The sequence below is a fragment of the Triticum urartu genome, chromosome 6A (genome assembly GCF_056163025.1).
Source record: "Triticum urartu cultivar PI428250 chromosome 6A, HENAU_Tu73, whole genome shotgun sequence".
Lineage (NCBI taxonomy): Eukaryota > Viridiplantae > Streptophyta > Magnoliopsida > Poales > Poaceae > Triticum > Triticum urartu.
Window position 1 is genome coordinate 72,525,665 of NC_141878.1, and position 23,733 is coordinate 72,549,397.

At 49.3% G+C, this 23,733-nt stretch overlaps 2 protein-coding genes across 6 annotated transcripts; one reads left to right on the plus strand and one right to left on the minus strand.

Annotated features, from left to right (window-relative positions):
• Nucleotides 1-88: 88 nt before the first annotated feature.
• LOC125512333 (phosphatidylinositol/phosphatidylcholine transfer protein SFH12-like) lies at nucleotides 89-4,479 on the minus strand. 5 transcript variants are annotated; one of them, XM_087526650.1, is made up of 13 exons: nucleotides 4,343-4,479; nucleotides 3,715-4,227; nucleotides 3,343-3,609; nucleotides 3,153-3,230; nucleotides 2,598-2,699; nucleotides 2,436-2,485; nucleotides 2,182-2,278; nucleotides 1,914-2,015; nucleotides 1,705-1,818; nucleotides 1,436-1,568; nucleotides 890-1,305; nucleotides 726-800; nucleotides 89-643 (listed from the first exon to the last, which is right to left on the minus strand). In XM_087526650.1, exons 2-13 carry the CDS (start codon nucleotides 4,108-4,110, stop codon nucleotides 608-610), a joined length of 1,866 nt encoding a protein of 621 aa, XP_087382776.1. In that variant the 5' UTR covers nucleotides 4,111-4,227; nucleotides 4,343-4,479; the 3' UTR covers nucleotides 89-607. The 5 variants fall into 5 exon arrangements, with proteins under 5 accessions (XP_087382776.1, XP_087382777.1, XP_048533382.2 ...); XM_087526651.1 differs by having other exon boundaries at nucleotides 89-625; nucleotides 4,331-4,473; XM_048677425.2 differs by having other exon boundaries at nucleotides 89-628; nucleotides 4,331-4,473.
• Nucleotides 4,480-7,564: 3,085 nt separating this feature from the next.
• On the plus strand, nucleotides 7,565-8,011 carry LOC147964020 (uncharacterized). Its single transcript, XM_087529795.1, has one exon. It carries the CDS (start codon nucleotides 7,565-7,567, stop codon nucleotides 8,009-8,011), a length of 447 nt encoding a protein of 148 aa, XP_087385921.1.
• The last annotated feature ends 15,722 nt before the right edge of the window (nucleotides 8,012-23,733 follow it).

Below are 23,733 nucleotides of genomic sequence, written 5' to 3' on the forward strand. Positions count from 1 at the left end.
TTTCTGCAATTTGTTTACTCCAGTTTATCCGTGCCATCACCATCACAAGCCTGACAATACGCAGCTCTAGGCTAGCTGAACTATCTGTAGTTTCATGGGATGCAATTAACCAGGTGAAACAAGACCAAGCATATTGTCCAGCTATTGGCAGATTGTGCCACAATCCTCCTACCCTTGTCCAGCTGCAGGCAGATTGTTGCAAGGCATCACCAATTTTGTGTCATCACGTTTCAGTTACACATCATTCTTCAGAAGCGCAAAACTGAGCAGAGTCTTTATAAAGACAAAACACATACAGTACAATTCTTCTACACACACAAAATATGTTTCGACAAGACGCGATCGGCATAGCTAGGACCTGCTTGCTTGGAGTGCTGCTGCTAATTTCACATGAAACAGTTTGATCTCTGCTCCCAAGATAAAACAAAAATACAAAATCCTGTGGCCTAATGTGGCAGTACCACACACAATTCAGCCTCGGCATTCCAGATTGTATGTATGTATGTATGTATGCATCCTTTTTGCTGCATCCTTCTCCCTTTCTTGCTTTGCTCCCCCTTCCCCCCTGCCTGCGGTCGCCGGTCGTCGTTCGCCAGCGCTCTTTTCTTCACCAACGGAACGGGTTCTGCTGTTGGAGACAAAACTTTAATGAAATCAGCTTATAAGATGGGTGCTACCACAAGCTCAAGCTGACAGTAGCGAGTGAGCGAGAGTGCCGGCATTACCATCCCCTTCTTTTTCTTCTTCTTCTCGATGTACGCCAGCACCTCCTCCTGCTGCCCTTTCGACGTCTCCAGAAGCTGCAATGTTACATGGATCCACCATTAACGGAGACAAGGCTAGACAGGAGTGCTTGCCTGAATCAATGTCATGTGTTGTGTCAGCTTACCTTCTTGGTGGCCTCGAGCTCGGCCTCGAGGGCGTCGAGCCGGGTGGCGGCGGCGGCGAGCTGCTCCGCCTTGTCGGCGGGCATCTCGGTGGGCCGCGACCCGAGGGCGGCCACCTTCTCCTCCAGGTCGCCCACCCGCTTGGCCAGCGCCTCGTACTGCGCCGTCGACACCCCCGCCACCATGACCGGGCCCCCGCCGCCCCCTCCCTGCCCCTGGGCCTGCAGGAGCTTGCGGTTCTTGGCCATGGCCTCCATGGTGGCGATGCCCATGGCCGCGTCCATGGCGCGCTTCGGCGCGATCTTGCCCACCCGGAACATGGCCACCACCCCCATCACGAACGCCATGAACCCCGTCACCACCTGCCGGTCCCCGGCGTCGCCGTGCTTGTACGCGTCCGGCAGCGACGCGTACATATCTGCCACCATGCCAAACACATTCCCACTCTTCGTTCAGAACCACACGCAAACCAACGCCTCATTCCATTAGCTCTATCTGCTTTTTCATGGAGTGTTTGTTTGGTTGAAGGGTGCAAAGGCCGAGCTGACCTCTCGCGATGGCGAGCTTCTCCGCGCTCATCTCGCCGTTCCAGTTGAAATCCATGCCCTTGTCCGCCATGGGGAAGAGCTCGTCGTAGGGCGCGGAGCCCCCCTCGTTACCGGAAGGAGCAGCCTGCGAATCCTGGGTCAGAGATGCAACAGAATTAGGCTACATACATTCAAGTTAGCACTACTACCATGGAAGGGACCAACAATGTTGTCTGGCTCGCTACTGTAGCAAATCCGACAAATGCTAGGTGTTAGACACATTCCTTCACCTTGGCCTCTTCATTTGGCACCTCATGGAGGGGAGCCATATGCGGCGGGTGTTCGACCTTGTCGTGCGCCACCTTAGGAGAGTCGACGCCGTCACGGCGCATCGACTCTTGCTTCTGCAAAGGCGATGTTCGTCAGAGATGCGAGCGATATGTCGGGAAAAAAAGGCTAGGTAAAACCTGCATATATGAGTAGGAAAGCTCGTGGCAACCTTTACAGCCGGCGCAGCGTCGTCCTCGGTGATCGTCTTCTCCTCGGCGCTGGCAGGGTCCGAGTTGTTCATCCCGCACCTCCCCAAGCCACATTGCACCATCTGAAGAATCAAACCACAAAATGTTCATGGTACTGCTCAGGAGTGGGTTCAGCTGTAGTAGCAATGTAGCATCACTACTACTTTCACTGGCAAGTGTGCACTAGCAAATATTCATTCCCACGCATCGTGTATGAACTCCGATTGTTGGAAAATAACCATTATTAACCTTTATGATTTCAGGGTCCTTCCACGGTCCTTTGTCGGAGCGCATGCAACCTCCGCCCTCGCATACACAAGTGCCCCCAAAGAATTCGGGCAATTCGCTGTCGAACCCCGCAGAACAAGAACAAAAAAAAGTGAGTTCAACTTCAGCATGCTGCTGATACTAATGCAAAGCAATCTCATTTGAATTGTCAGTGCTGCCAACTTGCAAAATCCTTTTAGAGTTGCTGTATAAAAAGGGGAACTTCTAGGACAAACCTGGGATCAATGACTTCCAGCAACTTGCTCTGGTACTTGTTGCCGAGAACCTAAACCCCGAGGCATGAACCGTGAACAAAAGGGATTATAAATCTTGATCAAGTATATAGATTAGCTGATGACTGACTGATAAAGTACATGAAGTGAAAACAGATGGGTTACATGGATCTTGGCTGTGGTCTTGGGGTCAAGGAAGGACTTGACGGTGTTCCACAGGAGCCTGAATCCCTGACCGGCGTTGATGATGAACATCCGGCACAGGGTCTGCATCGTCAGTTAAAATCATCAGCCGAGCATCATTTCCTTCCAAGAAGAGATATTTGGCAAACATGTAAATCAATAATTTTTTTTCCCGGAATTCCCTTGTCTAGAGAATTTTCCGTCAAGTACTTCTAGTTGACAACATTGATTTTTATTTTTCCGGGAGCGCACAAATCTGCTAACAAAACAGGCTGACCAAATTGTAGACAGATAAAAAGTACTCCCTCCATAATCAAATATAAGAGCGTTTAGATCACTAAAATAGTGATCTAAACGCTCTTATATTTGTTTACAGAGGGAGTACACGATAAAATTGGGTTTAATTCTCAGGTTTACATGAAATTGTCTGTGCCGGTTAGCATTAAGATTTCTGAAAGAGAATCAATACCGAAGCATGGGCCGTCAATGGAGCAGTATACACGCATCGGCATATCGTATCATATATATATGGTATACCTCAGGGAAGTTATCCCCGTCGATTTTCTGGAGCTGGCCGATGAGATCCCTCGCAGCCTTGTTGAAGTTCTTGTAGCCCTGCGACATGCCCAACAGTGTCACATCAACTTTTTCTCCAGTGTGGCTGCTAGCTCTATGAAAATGCTGAAGAAACTAGCTAGGCATGGATGATGAGCAGTTAATTAGTTACCACGCCGGAGACGTCGAGGATGGTGGTGCTCTGGTCGACGTGGCGCTTGGCGGAGATGGAGCAGGCCGGGAACTTGAGGGCGAAGGCCCTCTCGAACTCCCTCACGTGGTACCTCACGTAGCGGTCCATGCTGGTGACCTGCAGCAGCTTGGTGGTGTCAATGGCGCCCAGCTTCTCGATGTAGATCGGCCGGCCGTCCTTGTCCACGCCGTGGTGCCCCTGCGGGTAGTGCTCCAGCACCTGCTCCACCTCCTCGAATTGGAAATCCTGCGTGCGTGCGTACCTCGAATTAATAGTTGCATTCATCTCCCATTAATTTTCCGGAGAAGACGTGATGGATGGGGATCTAATGGAGCACGCTACGCTACGTACTTCCATGATGGTGTCGGTGCCGAACTCCTTGCGCCAGTTGAGCATGTCGGACCACATCTGCTTGCTCTTGTCGATCTCGAACTTGCGGGCCTTGAGGAAGCGGAGCATCATGTGGTAGTCGTCGTGGCGCGCCGGGAGGAGCTCCTCCAGGACCAGCGTCTGCCGGAACGCGTCCACGGAGGCCGCCTCCTTGGCGTCGCGCACGTCCTCGATGGCCACCGACATCACCTTGCTGCTGCGCTGCCGCCCCGACCGCCGGCTCAGCGAGCTGCGGAGCATCTTGGAGGAGGCGCTCATGGCGCGGTGCCGGAGCGACGCCGACGACGCCATGCCGGGCGCCCGCGAGGTCGGGGTCGAGGCGGCGCCATCCGCCGCCGCGTCGGGCGTCGCGGACATGGGGCGGCGGGGGTGTCGGTCGTCGTCGCCTTATTTCGTGGATCGATCACACCGGCTAGCTAGCTAGCGGGGACGGCGGCCGGCCGGGCGAGCGAGCGCCGCTGCACCACCACTGTCCTGAACGATCAACCACCGCCGGCCATCGCCAGCAATTAGTTTCCTGGATCGACGGAGAAGAGATAACAAGAACCGGATTTACACGGATCGACAGGTGAATTACCTACGTACGTACCAGGGAGACGGCCTTGCGGGGAGGGTGAAATGGAGAGGGGAAGAAGAAGGGTGGGGACGGGGAATGGCGAATGCTAGGTAGAGTTCGTTGGTGCATGCATGGCCCCGGCCCGCCATGGGCGTCCCCTTCCCCACGAGGCTCTCCCACTATTTCAGGCACCATGGTAGCTGCACCGCTCCTAACTTTAACTTGGACCATGGCTGTTTTCATAGTTGGTTTATCTAGTTCAAATCACGTTACTAATTACTCTCTCTGTTCATAAATATAAGATGTTTTAAGTATTTCAATATAAACTACATACGAACTGAATGGAGTGAACAAACACACTAAAATGTGTCCATATGCGCGAACTGAGCATAACTCAAATGGTTAGCTTCCTTATGGTGGAACTAGCCCATCAAGGTTGTCCTAGACTTGGCATTGGTGTGTGTGTGCATATCTTTATAAAAATGAGTGTATGTGCATGTGTATGAGCATCTGTAATTGTACTATGTAAAAAATATGTCTGTGTACATCCATTCAGAAAAAAGTTAGAACATCCTATGTACTCCCTCCATTCCTAAATATAAGTCTTTTTAGAGATTGACCAATATGGACTACATACGGAGCAAAATTAGTGAATCTACACTCTAAATTACGTCTATATACATCCGTATGTAATTTATATTGAAATCTTTAGAAAAACTTATATTTAGAAAAGGAGGGAGTATATTGTATGTGTGTGTATGTGGGCATCTGTCTAAGTACAACCAATTCAAAAAAAGGTTAGTAGTGTATGTGCATGTATGCCGGCATCTTCTAAATACATCCGACTTAGAAGATGGTTAGAACAATGAAACTCAAAAAAAAAAAAAAACTAGTGGAACAATCTTTCATGCCTCTCGGGAAGTGATCAAAGTTTTCAAGTGGAAGACATGGTTGGTATTGAGCACGGTTGACAAGAATGTGATGACTCGGAGCTGACTGCACAGCTACGGCGGCACCAGCTGCAGGTCTAAAGTGTCTCCCTGGCGCCATGGGCAGATGTTGCCGTTGGGCTGGCTGGCAATGAAACTAACCTGCGACATCCATGCTACAAAGGCAAAGCCGACGGAGCGTGGGCCGCTCGCAGTACATGTTCGGCGACTCATACAGTAGCTCACTGGTACACTCGCTACAGTTAATAGAAAATTGCCAGCTTCAAAATTACAAGAACCAGTACAAATGTTGTACGCAGTACAATATAAAAATGTAAAATAAAGGATTGCTGGCTAGATTCGTTACTCATGCGCAGTTCAGTTCAGTGCATCTGTATCTAGAGAAGTTAACTCCTAGTATGAACTTAAAGTTCGAACCCACTCCAAGATTTTCCGCAAAACAAGTTCATGAGCAAACACTGAAAACACCCTAACTTCTTCAGATTCAGTTTATCTAATTCACATCTAGATATTTTTTAAGGATATCACATCTAAGCTCCCGCAAATATATAATGCAGCAACAAGAAACAAAAAAAATAGGACAAAAAAAGACCACAAATAGAGTGGACATCAGCTTAGATGTGACATAACTATATCACATCTAGATGTGTCCTATACAGACCCCTCCAGATTTCCTGCAAAATGAGTGCCCCGCAAACTGCCACCCTCAGCTACTACTTGATTGTTAGTCTTAAGAAACCTGAAAATAAAAAATAAATAAACATTAGATACATTTGAATATAAACATATAAACATATAAACAGAACAAGTGGCAGATCAAAAAGAAGAGAAAAAAAATCAGAGTAAACAGAAATGGATTAAGAACACATGTCCCTTTTAAAATGAAGTGAATAGGGAGCTATCATTTTGATTTTCAGGAGAGATACAGAGCATATGAAATAGCAAGTTTCAGTTTCAAGATTTGATCAATCGGTTACAATATTTCAGGAAAAAGAAAAGATGACGGTTATTGGAAATTTCGGTGGAAGGCTAGGCATTCTTCAGAAGTTATGCACTTGATATGTTAAGCATGCCTGCTAGATCAGAACTATTCAGAAGCACTCCTTTAGATAATGAAACATAGTTCAGGAAACACTAATTCTCCTGGATGAAAGGTCCATGCTAAAAGACATAGATAGTTTCCAGCAGCACTTTATGGTGCTGCCACAAGACTCTTATGCCTGGAAGAACAAGTTCAGTTAGCATTCTACAGAAACATCTGCCATGATTAAATATTTCAGCATGTGTGTGACAAAACAATAAATGACAACACTCGGCATAGACACGCCGAAATGTGATTCTTTTTACCTAGCGCGCATGCCAAACATATTACTAGTGCCAATAAAACATGAGCTGGAACTTAACCAATGACAGGCTGATATCAGGCAGCACCGCGACAGTATATACTAGTGGTAATTGGCAAAAGGTGCACAAGATTGCTCTTTCAAATCATGAACTGCATGGATTGAGTATGTAAAAAAGAAAACAAACTCCTAAACATGTGAATGGATGACATACAGATCAATGATGGATCAACATAGAAGCATGAGCTAAGAGAAATATAGTACCCAGTGATACATCGACTGGTATCTTGGCACACTTTTCATTTTGTGCGGTGTCTATCTAAACGAACTAGAACATCTGCCAAAGTCTTGCTTTCTGTGTTGTCCTTCTTTCCTGAAAACAAACTCATCTGATCAAGATAGATGAACTTGAACAAATAGTAACAAACTCAGAGTTTGCCCACACCGATCAACAAATCCTATCATTAGGATACTTTAAACAAATTCTGTAGTAGACGACCTGCAAAACAACTTAATGGAAATGCAAAGTACCACATGCGCCTCTAGAGTCTAAGGTGTAAAATAGGGTCTAGCATATTGTACATGTACACGTATTTGTATATGTATGTAATTGTATTCTGATCATCTATATATTAAGACGTGAGGCTGGATGTTAGCCACCCACACAAAACCCTAAACCCAGTCTTTCAACTTGGTATCAGCTAGGTCAGACCGCCGCCGCAGGTCCCTCGCGCCGCCGCCCGATCCTCTCTCCGCGTAGCCGCCGCTTCCGCTTGCTGCTTCACGTACGAGATTAATCCAGCCAGAGGAATCCATCCAGCTGCTTGCTAGCTAGCTAGCTAGCTTTGCCTGTACGCTGCGCCGCTTCCGATCGCTGCTCCCGCGCGTGTCATCTTCCGCGCCACCGCCGCATCTTGCCTCAGCCGCCGCCGCGTGACGTTCTTCTCCACGCCGCCGCAGCGATGTCGTCTTCCGCCCTCTCCACCGGCCAAACTGCCGGCGCCCTCGTCTCGTCCCCCGTCGCCACGATTCCTGCCGCGCTCACCGTCCCGACGATCTCCGTCCGCCTCGGTCGTCACAACTTCATGCTTTGGGGAGGCATCACCAGCACTGTCCTTGCCGGTACCAACCTCCACGGACACCTCGATGGCACCAAGGCGGCACCGGCCAAAACACTCGTTGTCGGCACCGGCGACGCTGCTACCGCCGTCGACAACCCGGAGTACCACCAATGGTGGGTTCAAGATCAGCGCATCAAGGGGCTCCTTCTCACCTCCATGGATGAGGATATTGCATGCCAACTCATTGGCTATGAGTCGGCGCATGCGGTGTGGACAGCCGTCGCCGCCATGTTCGGCGCCCAGAGCCGCGCCAACGTCCGTCACATCCGGGGCAACTTCAGTCGCTGAGGAAGGACGATCTCTCCACCGCGGAATACATGCACAAGATGAAGGCGCTTGCCGACATTATGGCCGCCGCCGGCTCCCCGATCCGCGATGATGAGCTTATCGATCACATCCTCACCGGCCTTGGCTCCGCCTACAACTCCATCGCCGCCTCCTTGGGTGTGAGTAACACACCCATGCCCTACTCCAGCTTTTACTCATTGGTTCTATCCTTCGAGGCGCTGCAGGCACAGCAGAGTGCGGTGGAGGGGTGGACTTCCTCGGCTAACGCCGTGACTCGCTCTGGCCCTTCCGGACATGGTGGACGCACTCCCTACTCGGAGCCCTACCCCTCCCAGGGTGGGGGTCGCCCGGCCGATGGCAACGGCCAGCCCGAGCAAGGCCGTCAAGGCGGCAACGGTGGCCCCAACGGTGGCCGCGACCGCAACTCCTCCTACGCCGGCAATGGTCGGCAAGGTGGCGGGGGTAACGGCGGCAACAACGGTGGTGGTGGCCGTCGCAACAACCGCTGGCGCCCCCGGTGTCAAATTTGCAAAAACTGGGGGCATGAGGCCGATGATTGCCGCAAGCGTTATGACCAGGACCACAACTCTCGCTCCGCCAACTCGGCCTCCACCAACACCGTCGACTATCCTTGGGTGCTGGACACCGGAGCTACGGATCACCTGACGAGTGATCTTGAATGCCTCCAGGTTCATGAGCGCTATGATGGCAAGGACCAGGTTCAGGTGGCCAATGGTGCAGATTTGTCTATTTCACACATTGGTCATTCCCGTTTACCCGGTTCATCTCTCAAACTGCGCAACATCCTTCATGTTCCACACATCAGAGAGCATCTTCTTTCTCTCTATCGCCTTGTTTGTGATAATGACGTGTTTGTTGAATTTCACCGTCGTTTTTTCTTTGTTAAGGACAAAGCAACCAAGCGCGTCATTCTTCAAGGTAGCAGTCGAGGGGGGGTCTATCCGATTCCCTTTACTCGTGCTTCGTCATCTCGCCATGCTTCATCCAGTGTCCGTGTTTCGTCGTCGCAATGGCATCAACATCTAGGTCACCCTACAAATAATGTGGTCACCTCCATTGTTCGGAGTCATGATCTTCCCTGCTCTAGTTCAAATACTTCACCATTAGTGTGTGATGCATGTCAGCGTGCTAAGAGTCATCAGCTACCGTATTCCACGTCTTATCATGTCACTACTGTACCTCTTGAATTAATACATTCAGATGTTTGGGGTCCCGCTATTGCGTCTTGGGGGGGGAGTGTAACACCCCGGATGTAACTTTCCCAATTTGTACTCAAACTCTTGCCGTTTCCGGCTTTAAGTTATTTTATTTTCTCGGGTTCGGGTTTTTGTCTCCGTGTGTTGTTGTCGTTGTCATGCATCTCATATCATGTCATCATGTGCATTGCATTTGCATACGTGTTCATCTCTTGCATTCGAGCATTTTCCCCGTTGTCCGTTTTGCATTCCGGCGCTTCGTTCTTCTCCGGTGGTCATTTCTACCTTTCTTTCGTGTGTGGGGATTAAACATTTCCGGATTGGACCGAGACTTGCCAAGCGACTTTAGTTTACTACCGGTAGACCGCATGTCAAGTTTCGTATCATTTGGACTTCGTTTGATACTCCAACGGTTAACCGAGGGACCGAAAAGGCCTCGTGTGTGTTGCAGCCCAACACCCCTCCATTTTGGCCCAAAACCCACCAAAACCCTCTCCATCATCTAGAGCGTTCGATCACGACCGCGTGGCCGAAAACCGCACCTCATTTGGACTCTCCTAACTCCCTCTATGCCTATTTAAAGACCCCCCATTCGAATCACGGACGAAACCCTAGAAAAACTCCACCCGCCGCCGCCGGACGAAATCCGGACGGCCGGACGTGTCCGCCCCACTCCCCCTCAGCCAATCTCCACGCTAAACCTGTCCCTGGGCCGGTCCCCACATCGCCGCCGACCGCGCGGGCCCGTTAGGCCCGTGGCCGGCCCTCCCGCCGCCCGACTCGGGCCGAGGCGCCCGACCGCGCCGCCTCCCATCTTCCCCGCGATCGGCGCCTCTTCTCCTGGCCGGCCGCCGCGCCGCCATTGCCGGCCGCCGCCACGCCGCTGCTCCGCCGCCGAACGTCACCCGCACCGGCCGCCGCATCCATCGTCGCCGGCCGACCGCCCCGCCGCCGACCTCCTCCTCCGCCGCAGCCGCACCTTCCCGCCGCCTCTACGGGTCGGATCCGGCGCCCCAACCTCGCCGGCCTTCTTCCCGGCGCCCTCCCCGGCGATCCTCGATCCGCGCGCAGGCGAGATCCAGATCCAGCTACAGTAAACCCTAGGTCGATTCCGCCTATGTCCCTTTTCTGCATATTTTTTTGCATATTTCATCGTGCCGTAACTTTGCATCCGTAGCTCCGATTTGGACATATAGCATATCAAAATGTTCGTCTCAGAGAGTACATCATTTCATTCCATTGCATCATTTTCATTTGAGTTCATCTTGATGCCCGAAATGCTGTTAGAAGAATGCTACATGAGATAATTGTCAGATCTGCTGCTCCATTTAGATATTTGTCATTTTTGCCATGATTATTGTGTGCATGATATGCTCATGAGCTCTACATATGTTTTGTTAAGGGTTTTGCCATCTTTCCAGAGGTGCAACCCATGTACTTTTGTTAAGCATCATGAATGCATCCCTGCCATGTATTTTGTTGCCATGTTTGAGTGCTGTAGCATGTTCATCTTGTCGCATTTAGTTGGCTACTTGCTGTAAATCGCAGACCGGTGTCACATTTGAATTGCTTGCCATTTCCAAACCGTAACTCCGATTCCGGCATTCTTTATATCGTTTTCAAGCGATTTCATCTCATCTTTCCAGTGGCACACTTGGATTTCCAATTTGAGGCCAGGTTCATGCATCCCTTGTCAAATCTTGCATATGCATCCCGCATCGCATCCCGCATAGCATACCATCCTTGCATCCTATTGTTTGATCCTTGCACGTGGTTGATTGTGTCCTTGTTGCTTATTTGTCTTGTTTGGGTAGAGCCGGGAGACGAGTTCGGTAATGAGGAGCCCGTTGAGTTTGCTTTCGAGGATCCAGTCAACTCTGACCACTTTGCAGGCAAGATGATCATACCCTCGAAAATCACTACCATCTTTGCTTTGCTAGATGCTCGCTCTTTTGCTATGCCAATGCTACGATGCCTACCACTTGCTTTCAAGCCTCCCAAATTGCCATGTCAAACCTCTAACCCACCATGTCCTAGCAAACCGTTGTTTGGCTATGTTACCGCTTTGCTCAGCCCCTCTTATAGCATTGCTAGTTGCAGGTGAAGATTGGAGACCGTTCCTTGTTGGAACATTTATTTACTTGTTCAGATATCATTATATTATCTTGTTATCTTAATGCATCTATATACTTGGTAAAGGGTGGAAGGCTCGGCCTCTCGCCTAGTGTTTTGTTCCACTCTTGCCGCCCTAGTTTCCGTCATATCGGTGTTATGTTCCCGGATTTTTGCGTTCCTTACGCGGTTGGGTTATAATGGGAACCCCTTGATAGTTCGCCTTGATTAAAGCTTTTCCAGCAATGCCCAACCTTGGTTTTACCATTTTCCACCTAGCCTCTTTTTCCCTTGGGTTTCCGGAGCCCGAGGGTCATCTTATTTAAACCCCCCCGGGCCAGTGCTCCTCCGAGTGTTGGTCCAATCTAGAGCCCCTTGCAGCGCCACCTCGGGGAAACTCGAGGGCTGGTTTTAGTTGTACGGATTGCTTATCCGATTGTGCCCTGAGAACGAGATACGTGCAGCTCCTATCGGGATTTGTCGGCACATTCGGGCGGTGTTGCTGGATTAGTTTTAACCTGTCGAAGTGTCTTGAAGAACCGAGATACCGAGTCTGATCGGAAAGTCTCGGGAGGAGGTCTATTCCTTCGTTGACCGTGAGAGCTTGTCATGGGCTAAGTTGGGAATCCCCTGCAGGGATTTGAACTTTCGAAAGCCGTGCCCACGGTTATGGACATATGGGAATTTGTTAATGTCTGGTTGTAGATAACTTGAACCTTAACTTAATTAAAATGAATCAACTGAGTGTGTTACCGTGATGGCCTCTTCTCGGCGGAGTCCGGGAAGTGGACACGGTGTTGGAGTAATGTTTGCCGCAGGATTTGCCCTCTAGGTTATGCGTTCGCGCTTTGCCTCCTCTTCTCGCTCTCTTTTGCGAACAGGTTAGCCATCATATATGCTAGTTGCTTGCTGCAGCTCCACATATTTACCTTGCCTTACCTATAAGCTTAAATAGTCTTGATCGCGAGGGTGCGAGATTGCTGAGTCCCTGTGGCTCACAGATTACTATTACACCAGATGCAGGGCCTGATGATTCCTCTCCAGGTGACGCGCTTGAGCTCAAGTGGGAGTTCGACGAGGACTCTCAACGATACCATGTTTCCTTTCATGATGATCAGTAGTGGTGCCCAGTTGGGGGTGATCGGGACCATGTCGCATGTTGGGTTATCTTTTATTTTGGCGCCATAGTCGGGCCATGAGTGTTTGGATGATGTAATGTTATTTATGTACTTGATTGACGTGGCGAGTGTAAGCCAACTATGTTATCTCCCCTTTTATTATCTATATTACATGGGATGTTGTGAAGATTGCCTAACTTGTGACATATGCCTTCAATGCGATTATGCCTCTAAGTCGTGCCTCGACACGTGGGAGATATAGTCGCATCGAGGGTGTTACAAGTTGGTAATCAGAGCCTTCCCCGACCTTAGGAGCCCCATTGCTTGATCGTTTTTAGCAGCCGAGTTGTGTCTAGAAAAATGTTTTGAGTCATTTAGGAATTATATATCGGAGAATTTAGGAATTCTTTTTACTTCCCAGTCTCCTCATCGCTCTGGTAAGGCATCCTGACGTAGAGTTTTGACTCTTCTCTTCTCAAATTTCACTAACAAATTTTTTAGGATCACGCGGGTATCTTGGAATCGTTCCGATGGTTTTATGACGAGAACATTGTCTTGGTGCCTCCTGTTAGGGGTTTTGTGGAAGTGTCCCGGGGAGTTGAGCTTTGAGGTGTTGTCGTCATAATTTTATCGTTGCAGTTCTGGAATACCCGAGTCTAGTACGCCGACATCGAAAATCTCTTTTATGCAGTTCGTTGGTGAGATAACCTCGACGCCACCCAGTACTGGGGCGGGAGTTCGGGAGTATCGCCATAACTTGTATAACGGATGCTTTTCGAAGGTTGAGGTAGATGGTTTCCGAAGTTTTTCTCGGTTATGTGTTGAAGGATGGATACAGTTGGATGTAGGATTTGCTAGATTTGGGTGAGACATTATGCTTCCCCTGTATCCCCAACACCTGATTGCATAACCGGAAAGGTTCGGGAGTTTCATAGGTGGGAATTCTAGTAGCTCTAGTTCTTCTTCCACGGATATTGGTTTGAGATTGGGATTTCTTACCGATTATTCGTTCTTGATTCGTACCTTGTTGATTTATTTCTCTACCTAAATTCTAAGTGGCTTCTCAATTTATGGATATGTGACCATTTCAAGAGGAATGCATTCGTTCATTTTGTTCGGATGTGAAGACTATATGTTGCAATTTTCATTCCGTTGGATTCAGCTTCAATATTTGTCTATCAATGTGCTAATGGATGTCAACCTCTTCAGGATGGCTCCTCCAACGCGCACTACTCCGAATCCTGATCCGCCACCACCTCCACCTCCTCCGGAGGCATGGCAAGCTGTGATGGCCGCAACCAATGCAAACACACAGTTGATCATGCAAATTCTTCAAGAGCGCAATCAAGGTGCCCAAGTATTCTCCAAGCTTGATCTCCGTATGGGTTATCATCAGATTCGAATCCGTGAGCAAGATATTCCCAAGACGGCTTTTAGGACAAGCTATGGTTCATATGAATACACTGTCATCTCTTTTGGCCTTGTCAACGCTCCTCCGACTTTCTCTCGCATGATGAACTTCATCTTCAACGCCTACACCAATGACTTCGTTTTGGTCTATCTCGACGACATTCTGGTTTTCTCGAAGAACAAGGAAGATCATGCCAAGCACTTGCGTTTGGTGCTCGATAAGCTCAGAGAACACAAGTTCTACGCCAAGTTCTCCAAGTGTGAATTTTGGCTCGATGAGGTTCTTTATCTTGGTCATATCATCTCTGCCAAGGGCATTGCGGTGAATCCTGAGAAGGTGTCTGCAATTGTGAATTGGGAACCTCCTCAGAACGTGAAGCAACTCCGTAGCTTCCTCGGTCTCGCAAGTTATTGCCGAAGATTCGTTGAAAACTTTTCTAAGATCGCGAAGCCTCTCTCAAATCTTCTCCAGAAGCACGTCAAGTACGTTTGGTCTCCGGAGTGTGACATTGCTTTCAACACTTTGAAAGAGAAATTGATCACTGCTCCAGTTCTGACTCCGCCTGATGAATCCAAGCCGTACGAGGTCTTTTGTGATGCCTCTCTCCAAGGTCTTGGCGCAGTGTTGATCCAAGAGAAGAAAATTGTTGCTTATACCTCTCGCCAGTTGAAGCCCAATGAGAAGAACTACCCCACTCATGATCTCAAGTTGGCGGCAGTTGTGCATGCTCTTTTGACTTGGAGACATCTCTTATTGGGAAGAAAAGTGGACATTTTCACTGACCACAAGAGTCTCAAGTACATCTTCACTCAGCCTAATCTCAACCTCAGGCAAACTCGATGGGTCAAAATGATTCAAGAGTATAATCCGAGTATCGAGTATACTCCAGGCAAGGCCAATGTGATTGCTGACGCATTGAGCAGAAAGGCTTATTGCAACAGTCTGATTCTCAAGCCTTATCAACCCGAGCTTTGTGAAGCTTTCCGCAAACTTAACCTGCAAGTTGTTCCTCAAGGTTTCCTCGCCAACCTTCAAGTCTCTCCTACCTTGGAAGACCAGATTTGCCAAGCCCAGCTTCTTGATGCTATGGTGAAAAAGGTGAAGATTGGGATTGCCACCAAGTACAAGTGCTACCGCCTTGATGACAAGGATACTCTCTTCTTCGAGAATCGTATTGTCGTGCCCAAAGGTGACCTCCATAAAGTGATCATGAATGAGGCTCACAATTCTCTCCTCTCCATCCACCCTGGGAGCACGAAGATGTATCAGGACCTCAAGCAGGCTTATTGGTGGACTCGAATGAAGCGCGAGATTGCTCAATTCGTGAATGAGTGTGATGTCTGCAGAAGAGTGAAGGCAGAACACCAAAGGCCAGCGGGTCTCCTCCAACCTCTTGCCATTCCAGAATGGAAGTTTGACCACATCGAAATGGACTTTGTGACTGGGTTTCCAAAGTCCAAGCGTGGCAATGATGCTATATTCGTTGTCATCGACAAACTCACTAAAGTGGCTCATTTTCTACCTATCAAAGAGTCAATCATTGCAGCTCAATTGGCGGAACCCTATACCTCTCGAATTGTCTCTCTGCACGGTATCCCACAAGTGATCTCTTCAGACCGTGGCAGCATCTTTACCTCCAAGTTTTGGGATTCTTTTCAGAAGGCCATGGGCACCAATATCCGCTTCAGCACAGCTTTCCATCCTACTAGCGGTCAAGTTGAGCGTGTCAACCAGATTCTTGAAGATATGCTCAGGGCTTGTGTGTTTTCCTTCGGCATGAAGTGGGAGGATTGTCTTCCTTATGCTGAATTCTCCTACAACAACAGTTTTCAAGCAAGTTCGGGCAAGGCCCCTTTCGAAATTCTGTATGGCAGGAAGTGTCGTACCCCTCTCAACTGGTCTGAAACCGGTGAACGTCAGCTTTTGGGTAATGACTTAATCACAGAGGCGGAGGAAATGTGCAAAGTCATTCGAGATAACCTCAAAGCAGTCCAATCCCGCCAGAAGAGCTACTATGATAGTAAGCACCGTGATTTGGCTTTCGAGATCGGAGATCATGTTTACCTCCGCGTCTCTCCTATGAAAGGTACTCGTCGCTTCGGTATCAAAGGGAAGCTTGCCCCCAGATACGTGGGACCTTTCAAGATTGCCAGCAAGAGAGGCGACCTCGCCTATCAACTCGAGCTTCCTTCAAACTTTGCAAATGTTCATGACGTGTTCCATGTCTCTCAGCTCCGAAAGTGCTTCAAGACTCCTGACCGCACCGTCAACTTCGAGGACATTGAGCTCCAAGAAGATCTCTCTTACCGTGAGCACCCAGTTTCTATTCTTGAAGAGACTGAACGCAAGACTCGCAACAAGTCAATCAAATTCCTCAAAGTCAAGTGGTCACACCATTCCGCCCGTGAAGCTACCTGGGAACGCGAGGATCACCTCCGTTCTGAGTACCCGGCGTTCTTTCAGTCCTAGATCTCGGGACGAGATCCTTTTGTAGTGGTGGAGTGTTGTAACACCCCGGATGTAACTTTCCCAATTTGTACTCCAACTCTTGCCGTTTCCAGCTTTAAGTTATTTTATTTTCTCGGGTTCGGGTTTTTGTCTCCGTGTGTTGTTGTCGTTGTCATGCATCTCATATCATGTCATCATGTGCATTGCATTTGCATACGTGTTCATCTCTTGCATTCGAGCATTTTCCCCGTTGTCCGTTTGCATTCCGGCACTTCGTTCTCCTCCGGTGGTCATTTCTACCTTTCTTTCGTGTGTGGGGATTAAACATTTCCGGATTAGACCGAGACTTGCCAAGCGACCTTGGTTTACTACCGGTAGACCGCCTGTCAAGTTTCGTATCATTTGGACTTCGTTTGATACTCCAACGGTTAACCGAGGGACCGAAAAGGCCTTGCGTGTGTTGCAGCCCAACACCCCTCCATTTTGGCCCAAAACCCACCTAAAACCTCTCCATCATCTAGAGCGTTCGATCACGATCGCGTGGCCGAAAACCGCACCTCATTTGGACTCTCCTAACTCCCTCTATGCCTATTTAAAGACCCCCCATTCGAATCACGGACGAAACCCTAGAAAAACTCCACCCGCTGCCGCCGGACGAAATCCGGACGGCCGGACGTGTCCGCCCCGCTCCCTCTCGGCCAATCTCCACGCGACACCTGTCCCTGGGCCGGTCCCCACATCGCCGCCGACCGCGCGGGCCCGTTAGGCCCGTGGCCGGCCCTCCCGCCGCCCGACTCGGGCCGAGGCGCCCGACCGCGCCGCCTCCCATCTTCCCCACGATCGACGCCTCTTCTCCTGGCCGGCCGCCGCGCCGCCATTGCCGGCCGCCACCACGCCGCGATTGCCGGCCGCCGCCACGCCGCTGCTCCGCCACCGAACGTCACCCGCACCGGCCGCCGCGTCCATCGTCGCCGGCCGACCGCCCCGCCGCTGACCTCCTGCTCCGCCGCAGCCGCACCTTTCCGCCGCCTCTACGGGTCGGATCCGGCGGGATCCGGCGCCCCAACCTCGCCGGCCTTCTTCCCGGCGCCCTCCCCGGCGATCCTTGATCCGCGCACCGGCGAGATCCAGATCCAGCTACAGTAAACCCTAGGTCGATTCCGCCTATGTCCCTTTTCTGCATATTTTTTTTGCATATTTCATCGTGCCATAACTTTGCATCCGTAGCTCCGATTTGGGCATATAGCATATCAAAATGTTCGTCTCAGAGAGTACATCGTTTCATTCCATTGCATCATTTTCATTTGAGTTCATCTTGATGCCCGAAATGCTGTTAGAAGAATGCTACTTGAGATAATTGTCAGATCTGTTGCTCTATTTAGATATTTGTCATTTTTGCCATGATTATTGTGTGCATGATATGCTCATGAGCTCTACATATGTTTTGTTAAGGGTTTTGCCATCTTTCCAAAGGTGCAACCCATGTATTTTTGTGATGTGTGTGGTGAATAGCACGAGCTTGCAAAGTGAGGTACTTGGTAATGCTGATTTCAGGGACTTAGCATTTCCACTAAGTCCTTGAGCTGTTTATCTCATATGGCCATATGTTCATGTTGTTTCCTAGTGATCCGTGCCTCTTTTAAGGATGATCAGTAAGGATGTTTTGTTAATCTTGTAGTGCTCTATCCATCCATTTCTTTGTTTGCAATTATGGAGCACCTATCTTGAGTCAATCAAGCTCTACTTTTGCTACTTCGTGAATCTGGGCAGATTGTCTACTTGTTAGCGATTTTGCCGATGATGTTGTAGTTGATCTGTGCATGCTATGTTATTGTTCTTGCCATGTCTAGCTTGCATTTTGTGTATTCTTGATGGGTGTAAGCTTAGATTATCATGAATTGCTCTGTAGTGAGTGCATCGAGCTCGTAAACATGCCTACTTGATATCTGTTTTCAGCATGCTCCAGTTTTCACTAAGTCTGAGAACTGATTATGTTTTTGCCATGTTCACATGCTTGCAATTGTATTTTCTGATCCCTTTTGGCTCAAGGTCACTAAGGGACTTTTGTTAAGATCTTTGAGTAGCTCCATGCCATACTTTATTTTGCCATGTTCAGGTCCTGTAGCATGTAGTTTTGCTGCTCCAAAGTGTGCTACCTGATCTGAAATTCCAGACAAGTGTTAATTTCACTAAGTCTGAAATCTGTTTGCCATATGCATTTTTGCCATGCTTGTTTGAACCTGTTAATGGATGATTTGTCCGTAGCTCAGTGCTAGACTTTTGTTAAGCATCATGAATGCATCCCTGCCATGTATTTTTTTGCCATGTTTGAGTGCTGTAGCATGTTCATCTTGTCGCATTTAGTTGGCTACTTGCTGTAAATCGCAGACCGGTGTCATATTTGAATTGCTTACCATTTCCAAACCGTAACTCCGATTCCGGCGTTCTTTATATCGTTTTTAAGCGATTTCTTCTCATCTTTCCAGTGGCACACTTGGATTTCCAAGTTGAGGCCAGGTTCATGCATCCCTTGTCAAATCTTGCATATGCATCCCACATCGCATCCCGCATAGCATACCATCCTTGCATCCTATTGTTTGATCCTTGCACGTGGTTGATTGTGTCCTTGTTGCTTATTTGTCTTGTTTGGGTAGAGCCGGGAGACGAGTTCGCTAACGAGGAGCCCGTTGAGTTTGCTTTCGAGGATCCAGTCAACTCTGACCACTTTGCAGGCAAGATGATCATACCCTCGAAATCACTACTATCTTTGCTTTGCTAGATGCTCGCTCTTTTGCTATGCCAATGCTACGATGCCTACCACTTGCTTTCAAGCCTCCCAAATTGCCATGTCAAACCTCTAACCCACCATGTCCTAGCAAACCGTTGTTTGGCTATGTTACCGCTTTGCTCAGCCCCTCTTATAGCATTGCTAGTTGCAGGTGAAGATTGGAGACCGTTCCTTGTTGGAACATTTATTTACTTGTTCAGATATCATTATATTATCTTGTTATCTTAATGCATCTATATACTTGGTAAAGGGTGGAAGGCTCGGCCTCTCGCCTAGTGTTTTGTTCCACTCTTGCCGCCCTAGTTTCCGTCATATCGGTGTTATGTTCCCGGATTTTTGCGTTCCTTACGCGGTTGGGTTATAATGGGAACCCCTTGATAGTTCGCCTTGATTAAAGCTTTTCCAGCAATGCCCAACCTTGGTTTTACCATTTGCCACCTAGCCTCTTTTTCCCTTGGGTTTCCGGAGCCTGAGGGTCATCTTATTTAAAACCCCCCGGGCCAGTGCTCCTCTGAGTGTTGGTCCAACCTAGAGCCCCTTGCAGCGCCACCTCGGGGAAACTCGAGGGCTAGTTTTAGTTGTACGGATTGCTTATCCGTTTGTGCCCTGAGAACGAGATATGTGCAGCTCCTATCGGGATTTGTCAGCACATTCGGGCGGTGTTGCTGGATTAGTTTTAACCTGTCGAAGTGTCTTGAAGAACCGAGATACCGAGTCTGATCGGAAAGTCTCGGGAGGAGGTCTATTCCTTCGTTGACCGTGAGAGCTTGTCATGGGCTAAGTTGGGACTCCCCTGCAGGGATTTGAACTTTCGAAAGCCATGCCCACGGTTATGGGCAGATGGGAATTTGTTAATGTCCGGTTGTAGATAACTTGAACCTTAACTTAATTAAAATGAATCAACTGAGTGTGTTACCATGATGGCCTCTTCTCGGCGGAGTCCGGGAAGTGGACACGGTGTTGGAGTAATGTTTGCCGCAGGATTTTCCCTCTAGGTTATGTGTTCGCGCTTTGCCTCCTCTTCTCGCTCTCTTTTGCGAACAGGTTAGCCACCATATATGCTAGTCGCTTGCTGCTGCTCCACATATTTACCTTGCCTTACCTATAAGCTTAAATAGTCTTGATCGCGAGGGTGCGAGATTGCTGAGTCCCTGTGGCTCACAGATTATTATTACACCAGATGCAGGGCCTGATGATTCCGCTCCAGGTGACGCGCTTGAGCTCAAGTGGGAGTTCGACGAGGACTCTCAACGATACTATGTTTCCTTTCCTGATGATCAGTAGTGGTGCCTAGTTGAGGTTGATCGGGACCGTGTCGCATGTTGGGTTATCTTTTATTTTGGCGCCGTAGTCGGGCCATGAGTGTTTGGATGATGTAATGTTATTTATGGACTTGATTGACGTGGCGAGTGTAAGCCAACTATGTTATCTCCCCTTTTATTATCTATATTACACGGGATGTTGTGAAGATTGCCTAACTTGCGACATATGCCTTCAATGCGATTATGCCTCTAAGTCGTGCCTCGACACGTGGGAGATATAGTCGCATCGAGGGTGTTACAGGGGGTACAAGTATTATGTCAGTTTTGTTGATGATTACACGCGCTTCACTTGGATTTATTTGCTTAAACATAAGTCCGATGTTGAGCAAGTCTTCTATAACTTTCAGGCTCATGTCGAACGCCTCTTGGATTGCAAAATCAAGGCTGTTCAGTCCGACTGGGGTGGTGAATACCACAAGCTCCATCGCTATTTTCAATGCACGGGCATCTCTCACCGTGTCTCGTGTCCACATACATCTCAGCAGAACGGTATTGCCGAGCGCAAACACCGTCATTTGGTCGAGACCGGTCTTGCCTTACTGGCACACTCGTCTCTCCCACTCCGGTTTTGGGATGAGGCCTTTCTTACGGCGTGTTATCTCATCAACCGTATGCCCACTCTGGTTCTCAACAAAGACACGTCTCTGTTCCGCCTGTTTCATGTTCAACCCAATTATTCCTCTCTCAGGATTTTTGGGTGTGCTTGCTGGACTAGTCTCCGCAAGTATAATGCTCACAAGCTGGAGTTCTGTTCGAAGATGTGTGTCTTCCTTGGCTATAGCCCTCTGCATAAGGGCTATAAGTGTCTTGATCGCACCTCGGGTAGGATCTACATCTCCCGTGATGTTGTTTTTGACGAGTCAGTTTTCCCTTACTCTAGCTCGGGTGTCTCGGTTGACATGGCCTCCATTGAGCATGCTCTCACTTTTCCATCTAATGAACCGGTTTCGGATGTCCATGTGCGGAAATACGACCTGTCCTATTTGTCACCTGACTTGTTTTCTGTAGATGCTGCTCTAATTTCTTCCCAGGAACCCGTCGTCGCACCTATATCCACCGGCGCGATCGACGTGCATGGCCCCGACGTGCATGTCACACCTCCCGAGGCAGCCTTGTCGGCCTCGCCCACTGGCGCGTTCGAGGTCCCGTCTGCCTCGCCCGCTGGCGCGACCGCAGGCACGACTGGGTTGCCCGCTGCGTCCCCCGCCTCGCCTGGGTCGGCCCAGCCCGCCTCGCCTACTTCGGTTGTCGTCGAGTCGCCAGCCGCATCCTCTGGGCTGCCGTCTTCACCTGGATCTCCCTCATCGCCTGTTTCGGCCCAGTCCGACGCGTCCCCCCGGCCCGTGTCGCCTGTTGCTGACGATCGTTTAGCCGCGACACCACCGGCCGGGTCTCCTTCGTCGCCGCCACCTTCTACCGGTGATGCAGCTACCGGGCACACTATGGTCACCCGTCACCGCGATCATACGCGTAAGGCCAAGACATACACGGATGGTACGGTGCGGTACGACACCCGTCGGCGTGCATTCTTCGCCGCACCCACCTCTCATCGTGATGCTCTTGGTGAACCGGCTTGGCGTGCCGCCATGTCTGAGGAATTTGCTGCCCTTCGTCACACAAACACATGGGTGTTGGTGCCTCGGCCTCATGGTGTTAATATTGTGGGTTGCAAGTGGATCTTTAAGACCAAACATCGTCCGGATGGTTCTGTTGACAAGCACAAAGCTCGCCTCGTTGCTCGCGGTTTTACTCAACAGTAAGGGATAGACTATGGAGATACTTTCAGCCCCGTGGTGAAGCCTACCACGGTTCGTCTGGTCCTCTCTCTCGCCGTCTCCCGCGGGTGGTGTCTTCGCCAGATTGATGTGAGTAATGCTTTTCTTCACGGATTTTTGGCCGAAGATGTCTACATGCAGCAACCCCTGGCTTTGAGGATGCTCATCATCCCTCTCACGTCTGCAAACTCCAGAGGTCCATCTACGGGCTCAAACAGTCACCGCGTGCCTGGTATGCTCGGTTGAGTCAGCGTCTCTCACAGCTTGGCTTTGTTCCTTCCAAGGCGGATGCGTCCTTGTTCATATTTTCACATGGTGCTATTCAGATCTACATGCTGGTGTATGTTGATGATATTGTGATTGCCGGTTCTACACCTCATGTGGTGGATTGCCTTGTGCAGTCCTTGTCTGCGAGTTTTCCCATCAAAGACTTGGGCAGGCTGGAGTACTTTCTTGGATTGGAAGCGTCCTTTCATTCAGGGGGCATGACATTGACACAGAAGAAGTATGCACTTGATCTTCTTCATCGCGTCAACATGGAGAACTGCAAGTCCACTTCCACTCCACTTGCTACATCCGAGAGCCTCTCGCGTCACAGTGGAGCATTGCTGAGTATCGATGACTCTTTCAGGTACCGCAATGTAGTTGGAGCACTGCAGTATCTGACACTCACCCGTCCAGATATCTCCTTTGCCGTGAACAAAGTGTGCCAGTTCCTGTCTCAGCCTACCCAGGTTCAGTGGGAAGCAGTTAAGCGTATTCTGAGGTATATCAAAGGTACGGTAGACACGGGACTACGGATTCGTAAGTCCAGATTTACTGGAGTCAGTATATTCACCGACGCAGACTGGGCAGGTTGTGTTGATGACCGGCGTTCTACTAGTGGCTTTGCTGTATTTGTTGGACCCAATCTTATATCTTGGAGTTCCAAGAAGCAACCTACGGTCTCGAGGTCTAGCACCGAGGCAGAGTATAAGGCATTGGCAAATGGCGCGGCTGAAGCCATTTGGATAGACATAGTTCTCACAGAACTTGGAGTCACACGGCAGCGCACACCCATATTGTGGTGTAATAACTTAGGGGCAACTTACCTGACGGCGAATCCAGTGTTTCATGCTCGTACCAAACACATTGAGATTGATTTCCATTTTGTGAGGGAACGGGTAGCTGTTGGTAAACTGGAAGTCAGGTTTATATCAACTGATGATCAGTTAGCGGATGTATTTACTAAACCCGCTACTCGACAGATGCTAGACCGTTTTAGAACCAATCTGAATCTTGTATGTAGTTCAGATTGAGGGGGCATGTAAAATAGGGTCTAGCATATTGTACATGTACACGTATTTGTATACGTATGTAATTGTATTCTGATCATCTATATATTGAGACGTGAGGCTGGATGTTAGCCACCCACGCAAAACCCTAAACCCAGTGTTTCAACTTAAGGCACTAATCTAAATGTATAATTTTACCACCTAACCATTTCAGCTGCCTCTGTGGGGAGGGGGCAGAAGTTTCTGGTTGGCTACAT